The 10,000-nt window shown below is 30.8% G+C and overlaps 1 protein-coding gene across 1 annotated transcript in view; it reads right to left on the bottom strand.

Moving 5' to 3' along the window:
- LOC137636938 (uncharacterized) overlaps window positions 1-5,387 on the bottom strand; it is a 32,984-nt gene extending 27,597 nt beyond the window's left edge. Inside the window, exon 1 of the mRNA XM_068369271.1 lies at window positions 5,293-5,387. Coding sequence (XP_068225372.1) covers window positions 5,293-5,380 — 88 coding nt within the window. The 5' untranslated portion in view covers window positions 5,381-5,387. The remainder of the gene's footprint in view (window positions 1-5,292) is intronic.
- Window positions 5,388-10,000: the final 4,613 nt, after the last annotated feature.

The following is a 10,000-nucleotide window of genomic DNA, read 5'->3' as shown; positions in this document are numbered from 1 at the left end:
AGAGAAAAACTAGACACCTTGATTGTCAGCATAGAAAGCTAATAATAAAATGGCCAAAGTCAGCAAATTGTTCGTTATACCGGTAGTCATCCAATCAGCTTTTCGAGTAAGGGCGCGTTTGTTCAGTATTTTGGATGTTTGACTACCATCGACAACCTTTCAAGGCCCTTGGATATATCTCCTGCAGGATGCTGGGGTACCAGCTCCTCACAAATGGCTATTTACATCATTATCAGTTTTATCAATTTACTCATTGGGTGTCCCAAGGTCAAAACTGTAAGACTGCAAGGGAGAATAGCTAGTTAGGAGAGGTTAAAACGAACACAATGGGCTAAAATCAATGTAGCTATAGGCATGGGCAACTCAATAGAGAGCATACCTACGCCAAGACATGGCCTGTTTAACAGCGCAACGAGGTGGTTTAATACTCTCATCAAAATCGACGCGAGGATCGTAAACTAGCATGCGCAAAAACATTACTGATACATAAAGGAAATTTACAACGAATAGAATTGCGCAAATAAAACACGAATGGTTCAGGATTAAAAGAGGTCAGACCTATTACGTCGCATCGTTAACTGCAAATTATTGCAAAAAGTCTCCTCCGAATCCTCTTTCGATAATTCACAGCCTTAATAATATCAATTAACGTCATTAATCACACTATAAAAGTTACACTCATTACTCTGACATGATAATTTGAGGTCATTTTGAACTCTTGCAACTTGAACGGGCGGAGAGGGGTAAACTGAAGTCACATGACAGAAAATTACTTATTGAAATAGTATTTGAACTCATGACCTGAGTGGAGGTCAACTGAGGTCAAGTGACAGTCATATGGAAATGAATTAATGAAATACCATTTGAACTCATGACCTGAGAAGACGTCTAACGGGGTCACATGATATAGTTATATGAAAATGGCGTATTGAAATAGCATTTCAACTCTTACGACCTGAGCAGAGGTCAACTCAGGTCACCTGACAGCTAGTCATAAGAAAATGACTTATGGAAAGAGCATTTGAACTCTTTTGACCTGAGCAAAGAGAGGGTAAATGGTGGTCACATAAGAATTAGTCATAAGAAAATTACTTATTGAAAGAACGCTTGACTTCTTACAACCCAAGTGGAGAAGAGAGGTCAACATGGGATCACATGAGAAATGGTCATAAAAATGACATTGAAATAACATCTGAACTCTTATGACCCGAGAAGAGGTCAAACGGAGGTCACAAGAGAAAATAAAAATAAATATTTATTGGAATAGCATTTGAACTCTTATGACCCTAGCGGAGAGAGAGGTCATATGTGGGTCACATGAGATAATTACGAGAAAATGTAAAAATGACTAAATGAAATAGCAATTAAAATTACGAATAATGGGTAATTTACGTAAAAAAGTGGTGGAAAATATAAAATGAGTGAAATAATGTCAAAAAAGATAGGAGATTTGTCAGCAAGTGGCGGAAATGATTGGGGATGATAAAAGTCTCTTTTATCTAGTTTTATCTCTTTTCATTTTTTCACTTTTTTTTTTAGTATTTATTGTTGTTTCTTTTGATTATGATGACGATAATAATAATGATAATAATAATGATAATAATAATAATAATAATAATAATAATAATAATAATGATAATATCAATATTAACAATATTAATAATAACAACAACAACAAAAATAATAATAATAATAATTACAATAACAACAACAACAAAAACAACCACAACACACAATAATAATAATAATAATAATAATAATAATAATAATAATAATAATGATAATAATTAAAATAATAATAACAATAATAATATCAATAATAACAATAATTATAACAACAGCATTAATAACTACAATAATAATAATAATAATAATAATAATAATAATAATAATAAAAGAGGATTAATGATTAAAATCACATGAAAATGGATGAAAATATATATCAAACTAAGTCTTTTTAAGTATATACAAAATAAAAAAAAAATCTGATTTCATAGACTGATGAGAGAACACTTTAAGAATCTTTTGAAATTATTCGTATAAATAAGAATCAATACAGACTAGGTTCACCTGAGCATTTGATTCCATATAATTAAGAATAAATATTCGATGCTTTTATTCGAGATGAATTATCTAAGCTTCCCCTCAAAATGTGAAGCTCCGTTTTCTTTCCTTTTAGAGTAAATAGAGAATGTGAAGCTCCGTTTTCTTTCCTTTTATAGTAAATAGAAAATGTGAAGCTCCGTTTTCTTTCCTTTTATAGTAAATAGAAAATGTGAAGCTCCGTTTTCTTTCCTTTTATAGTAAATAGAAAATGTGAAGCTCCGTTTTCTTTCCTTTTATAGTAAATAGAACATATGAAGCTCCGTTTTCTTTCCTTTTAAAGTAAATAGAAAATGTGGAGCTCCGTTTTCTTTCCTTTTATAGTAAATAGAAAATGTGAAGCTCCGCTTTCTTTCCTTTTAGAGTAAATAGAAAACGTGAAGCTCCGTTTTCTTTCCTTTTATAGTATATAGAAAATGTGAAGCTCCGTTTTCTTTCCTTTTAAAGTAAATAGAAAACGTGAAGCTCCGTTTTCTTTCCTTTTATAGTAAATAGAAAATGTGAAGCTCCGTTTTCCTTCCTTTTAGAGTAAATAGAAAATGTGAAGCTCCGTTTTCTTTCCTTTTAGAGTAAATAGAAAATGTGAAGCTCCGCTTTCTTTCCTTTTATAGTATATAGAAAATGTGAAGCTCCGTTTTCTTTCCTTTTATAGTAAATAGAAAATGTGAAGCTCCGTTTTCTTTCCTTTTATAGTAAATGGAAAATGTGAAGCTCCGTTTTCTTTCCTTTTATAGTAAATAGAAAATGTGAAGCTCCGTTTTCTTTCCTTTTATAGTAAATAGAAAATGTGAAGCTCCGTTTTCTTTCCTTATATAGTAAATAGAAAACGTGAAGCTCCGCTTTCTTTCCTTTTATAGTATATAGAAAATGTGAAGCTCCGTTTTCTTTCCTTTCATAGTAAATAGAAAATGTGAAGCTCCGTTTTCTTTCCTTTTAGAGTAAATAGAGAATGTGATGCTCCGTTTTCTTTCCTTTTATAGTAAATAGAAAATGTGAAGCTCTGTTTTCTTTCCTTTAATAGTAAATAGAAAATGTGGAGCTCCGTTTTCTTTCCTTATATAGTAAATAGAAAATGTGAAGCTCCGTTTTCTTTCCTTTTATAGTAAATAGAAAATGTGAAGCTCCGTTTTCTTTCCTTTTATGGTAAATAGAAAATGCGAAGCTCCGTTTTCTTTCCTTTTATAGTAAATAGAAAATGTGAAGCTTCGTTTTCTTTCCTTTTAAAGTAAATAGAAAATGTGAAGCTCCGTTTTCTTTCCTTTTATAGTAAATAAAAATGTGAAGCTCCGTTTTCTTTCCTTTTATAGTAAATAGAAAATGTGAAGTTCCATTTTCTTTCCTTTTATAGTAAATAGAAAATGTGAAGCTCCGTTTTCTTTTCTTTTATAGTAAATAGAGAATGTGAAGCTCCGTTTTCTTTCCTTTTATAGTAAATAGAAAATGTGAAGCTCCGTTTTCTTTCCTTTTATAGTAAATAGAAAATGTGAAGCTTCGTTTTCTTTCCTTTTATAGTAAATAGAAAACGTTGGTTAATGACAATAAGGTAATGGGTTATTATTATTATTATTATTATCACTTGCTAAGGCACAACCCTAGTTGGAAAAGCAGGATGCAATAAGCCCAGGGGCCCCTACAAGGAAAATAGCCCAGTGAGGAAAGGAAAAAAGGAAAATTAAACAAGGAAAAAAGGAAAATTAAACATTTTAAGAGTAACAACATTAAAATAAATATCTCCTACATAAACGATACAAATTTAAAAAAAAAAAACAGAGGAAGAGAAATAAGATAGAATAGTGTGCCTGAGTGTACCCTCAAGCAAGAGAACTCTAACCCAAGACAAGTGGAAGACCATGGTACAGAGGCTATGGCACTACCCAAGACTAGCCAAATCATACAGTTGGGAGATGTGTATGAACATCAGGTGAGTATCAAAATAATATATATTAAAATTCCATTTTTCAAGATATAGATGCCTAAGCATCTGTCTGACTTTACAGATGGTAAGGCTCCTTAGATAAGGAAAACTCACTGGTGTGGACCACAGGATTCGACCACAGCTAAAGAAAATACTGTGGGTGATAAGACACATAATTCAATACATCTGAGCACTAAGAACACTACAAAAGTCGCACTGTAGGCACTAATATTACAGAAGAACGAGGACGAAAGAAGTAATATTAACATTTCGACTCTCAGTCATCGGGTCACTAGTTCGAGCCTCTCTCACGGCTTGATAGCTTTAAATGGAAACCATAACAATACTGTCCCCGTGGACTGTCATTAGGGGACCCATAATACTACCATTTGAAACCCCAGGAGTCAGTGTCTGGTCTTCCCAGGTCCTAGCTTAGGGGGTAAAGGAGGCTTGACTATTGATCACATAAGTACATATGGACAAAAACGGTATAAAAAATAAAAAAATAAAGGAATTTGGATTACAAGGAACGGTGCTGGGTCCAGGGAGCTCTTTCAGCTACCTTCTAAAAATTTAGAGCACTGAGGACATTACCTTAAGTAAAGTTTCTTTAATGTTTTCTTATTGAAATTACTCAAGCTTTATTTTATGCCTAATTTGTTACCAAATAATTAATTTTCGGTTGAAGTATTGGACGCATTTGGTATTACAACATATTGCCTTTATACATATATAAATGTGTATTTACATATATACACAATGCATATATTATTTTATATGAGTATATGTATGTACTCATGTGTATATACTATATATAAATACATACATATTACAGTATATATATATATATATATATATATATATATATATATATATATATATATATATATATATATATATATATATATATGCACATAAATATTAATGCATGTGTACTCCATACTGTATATACATATGTTTAATGAGAGAGAGAGAGAGAGAGAGAGAGAGAGAGAGAGAGAGAGAGAGAGAGAGAGAGAGAGAGAGAGAGAGAGAGAGAGAGAGAGAGAGAATCTACCTAAAAAATCTCATAATGCTAAACCCCTTTATTGTACTCTTACACAAAAAAGCAATAAAAAGGCAAGTAGCAAGGAGGATGGGAGATAGGACTGAAGGAGGAGGAGGGGGAGAGGGAGACCATGGAAAGGGAGGGGGGAGGAGAAGGGAGGTAGGGTAGGGTAAGGGGAAGAGTAGGGGGGGAGTTGTTCAGATTTATGTTAATTCCCTTCACTTACCTCCAGGCAGGAAGACGAGTAGGACGAAGAAGGAGGCCAGTGCCACTAGCCGCAGGCCGGTCGAATTCATGGCGCGTTCGCACGACATCCTGCACAGCCTGTAAGGGAGAGAGGATATGGTTTGAGGATGCTATTCGTCATGTGGACAGTCAAATGTTGACCAATGCCACAGCATATGCAAAGATAGCTCCAAAGCAGCACGTCTATCCAGGCACGCTTCGCCGAGCCGTGCCGCCTCCTGCCTCGTGGAGGTCTCCTAATATGGCTTTCAAGCAATCTATTCCACCCTTTGTAAGCTTTATTCCCTTATCTTACACTTCAGAATTATAGGCTTTATATACAATCAATTGTCACTCATTCTTCCAACATGTCCAAACCACCTCAAAACATTCTGACCAATCTGAAATCAATTATCATTCAATTTAAAAGCACTCCCAAACCCCCTGATGGATCTGAACTCAATTGTCATTCATTCTTTATACATATCCAGACCACCTCAAAACATCCTGATCCACCTGAATTCAATTATCATCCATTCTTCCCACATGCCCACACCACCTCAAAACATCCTGATCTATCTGATCTCATCTGTCATTTATTCTTTCAACATGATCAGACCACTTCAAAACGTCCTGATCCAACTGAACCTTAATGTCAACCTTTATTCATTTATTCAAACTTAGTAGTCCATATTGGTCTCTACAGACTGTTCAAGACTCTTTCCACCAATTAGCAAATAATCTTCAATCTGTCTTACTTATTTTCAATCTCAGCTTCTTGCAAATAGTTTCACTAGTTTCTGCAGCTTCTCTTCAACAGTCACAATACCAAAGTTTAATTTACAGTGATCAAACATTCCATTTATTACACAACTGTTCACCTACACACCATCCTATTTGTAAATATCTCCAACACCCCACTGGGTCACAATCTATGCTTGTCTCAGGATCTAAACATAAACACATATGTATGTATGAACTCCTCATGATTCTATTCAGCTCCATTCCACTGACTACTTCAGCTACCCATAAAGACCCCATTAAGATTGTATTAAAACATCCCCCAAAATCTCACCTTTAAGTACACCGGCCATAGAGGCTATTTTACCAAACCGTGTTCCTCTCCATTAAGAGAACCTTGTCTCCTTCCTTCCCCCATTTCCTTAACAGGACTTTGGACTTTACGGATACAAAAATGAAGTCCTCCCACCCCAGAGCACAACAGAATACCGTCTGGTCCCCCGAAGGCTCTCCAACGCCCGCCAGGACTCAAAATCCTCCCAAGGTGCATTATAACATGAAATAAAAGGCTAGACTATAGTTTTTTTTCATATTCTTTTACTATTGGCTGAATGTACACAGAATGGAGGTCTGGGTGGTGGAGTTACAGACTTAGGAATACGAAATGTTTTGTTTACTTAATGGATCGAATAGTTTTACAACTGGTGCAATGTTGAGAAAGTTTTATAACTAATTCTATGTTGAGTAGTTTATATATCAGACAGTTTTAAAACTAATTCTATGTTGTGTAGTTTATAAATCAGGCACTTTTAAAACTACTTCTATGCTGTGTAGTTTATGTATCAGACAGATTTAAAACTAATTCTATGCTGTGTAGTTTATAAATCAGACAGTTTTAAAACTAATTCTATGTTGTGTAGTTTATAAATCAGACAGTTTTAAAACTAATTCTATGTTGTGTAGTTTATAAATCAGACAGTTTTAAAACTAATTCTATGCTGTGTAGTTTATGTATCAGACAGATTTAAAACTAACTCTATGTTGTGTAGTTTATAAATCAGGCACTTTTAAAACTACTTCTATGCTGTGTAGTTTATGTATCAGACAGTTTTAAAACTAACTCTATGTTGTGTAGTTTATAAATCAGACAGATTTAAAACTAATTCTATGTTGTGTAGTTTATGTATCAGACAGTTTTATAACTAATTTTATGTTGTGTAGTTTATGTATCAGACAGTTTTAAAACTAATTCTATGTTGTGTAGTTTATAAATCAGACAGATTTAAAACTAATTCTATGTTGTGTAGTTTATGTATCAGACAGTTTTAAAACTAATTCTATGCTGTGTAGTTTATGTATCAGACAGATTTAAAACTAACTCTATGTTGTGTAGTTTATAAATCAGACAGTTTTAAAACTAATTCTATGTGGTGTAGTTTATAAATCAGACAGATTTAAAACTAATTCTATGTTGTGTAGTTTATAAATCAGACAGATTTAAAACTAATTCTATGTATCAGACAGATTTAAAACTAATTCTATGTGGTGTAGTTTATAAATCAGACAGTTTTAAAACTAATTCTATGTTGTGTAGTTTATGTATCAGACAGTTTTAAAACTAATTCTATGTTGTGTAGTTTATAAATCAGACAGATTTAAAACTAATTCTATGTATCAGACAGATTTAAAACTAATTCTATGTTGTGTAGTTTATGTATCAGACAGTTTTAAAACTAATTCTATGTTGTGTAGTTCATAAATCAGACAGTTTTAAAACTATTTCTATGTTGTGTAGTTTATATATCAGGCACTTTTAAAATAATTCTATGTTGTGCAGTTTATTATGTATTAGACAGTTTTAAAACTAATTCTATGTTGTGTAGTTTATTATATATTAGACCGTTTTAAAACTAACTCTATGTTTTGTAGTTTATATATCAGACAGTTTTAAACTAACTCTATGTTGTGTAGTTTATAAATCAGACAGTTTTAAAACTAATTCTATGTTGTGCAGTTTATTATATATTAGACCATTTTAAAACTAACTCTATGTTGTGTAGTTTATATATCAGACAGTTTTAAACTAATTCTATGTTGTGTAGTTTATATATCAGGCACTTTTAAAATTGGTTCTATGTTGTGTAGTTTATGTATCAGACAGTTTTAAAACTAATTCTATGTTGTGTAGTTTATGTATCAGACAGTTTTAAACTAATTCTATGTTGTGTAGTTTATGTATCAGACAGTTTTAAACTAATTCTATGTTGTGTAGTTTATGTATCAGACAGTTTTAAACTAATTCTATGTTGTGTAGTTTATGTATCAGACAGTTTTAAACTAATTCTATGTTGTGTAGTTTATATATCAGACAGTTTATGTTGAGTATCTTTTTATAATTGGTGCTATGGTGTATAGTTTATATATCAGACAGTTTTAAATCTAGTTCTATATTCTGTATTTTGAATATCAAATATTGTCATAAATAGTTTATACATCAGACAGTTTTAAAACTAGTTCTATGTTCTGTATTTTGAATAGCAAATATTGTCATAAATAGTTTATATATCAGACAGTTTTAAAACTAGTTCTATGTTCTGTATTTTGAATAGCAAATATTGTCATAAATAGTTTATATATCAGACAGTTTTAAAACTAGTTCTATGTTCTGTATTTTGAATAGCAAATATTGTCATAAATAGTATATATATCAGACAGTTTTAAAACTAGTTCTATAATACGTATTTTGAATATCAAATATTGTCATAAATAGTTTATATATCAGACAGTTTTAAAACTAGTTCTATATTCTGTATTTTGAATATCAAATATTGTCATAAATAGTTTATATATCAGACAGTTTTAAAACTAGATTCTATGTTCTGTATTTTGAATAACAAATATTGTCATAAATAGTTTATATATCAGACAGTTTTAAAACTAGTTCTATAATATGTATTTTGAATAGCAAATATTGTCATAAATAGTTTATATATCAGACAGTTTTAAAACTAGTTCTATAATATGTATTTTGAATAGCAAATATTGTCATAGATAGTATATATATCAGACAGTTTTAAAACTAGTTCTATGTTCTGTATTTTGAATATCAAATATTGTCATAAATAGTTTATATATCAGACAGTTTTAAAACTAGTTCTATGTTCTGTATTTTGAATAGCAAATATTGTCATAAATAGTTTATATATCAGACAGTTTTAAAACTAGTTCTATGTTCTGTATTTTGAATAGCAAATATTGTCATAAATAGTATATATATCAGACAGTTTTAAAACTAGTTCTATAATACGTATTTTGAATATCAAATATTGTCATAAATAGTTTATATATCAGACAGTTTTAAAACTAGTTCTATATTCTGTATTTTGAATATCAAATATTGTCATAAATAGTTTATATATCAGACAGTTTTAAAACTAGATTCTATGTTCTGTATTTTGAATAACAAATATTGTCATAAATAGTTTATATATCAGACAGTTTTAAAACTAGTTCTATAATATGTATTTTGAATAGCAAATATTGTCATAAATAGTTTATATATCAGACAGTTTTAAAACTAGTTCTATAATATGTATTTTGAATAGCAAATATTGTCATAAATAGTATATATATCAGACAGTTTTAAAACTAGTTCTATGTTCTGTATTTTGAATAGCAAATATTGTCATAAATAGTTTATATATCAGACAGTTTTAAAACTAGTTCTATGTTCTGTATTTTGAATAGCAAATATTGTCATAAATAGTTTATATATCAGACAGTTTTAAAACTAGTTCTATGTTCTGTATTTTGAATAGCAAATATTGTCATAAATAGTATATATATCAGACAGTTTTAAAACTAGTTCTATGTTCTGTATTTTGAATAGCAAATATTGTCATAAATAGTTTATATATCAGACAGTTTTAAAACTAGTTCTATGTTCTGTATTTTGAATAGCAAATATT

Source organism: Palaemon carinicauda, unplaced genomic scaffold (genome assembly GCF_036898095.1).
Source record: "Palaemon carinicauda isolate YSFRI2023 unplaced genomic scaffold, ASM3689809v2 scaffold456, whole genome shotgun sequence".
NCBI lineage: Eukaryota > Metazoa > Arthropoda > Malacostraca > Decapoda > Palaemonidae > Palaemon > Palaemon carinicauda.
Note: the sequence above shows the minus strand (reverse complement) of the source record. Positions and strands in the feature narration are given on the sequence as shown.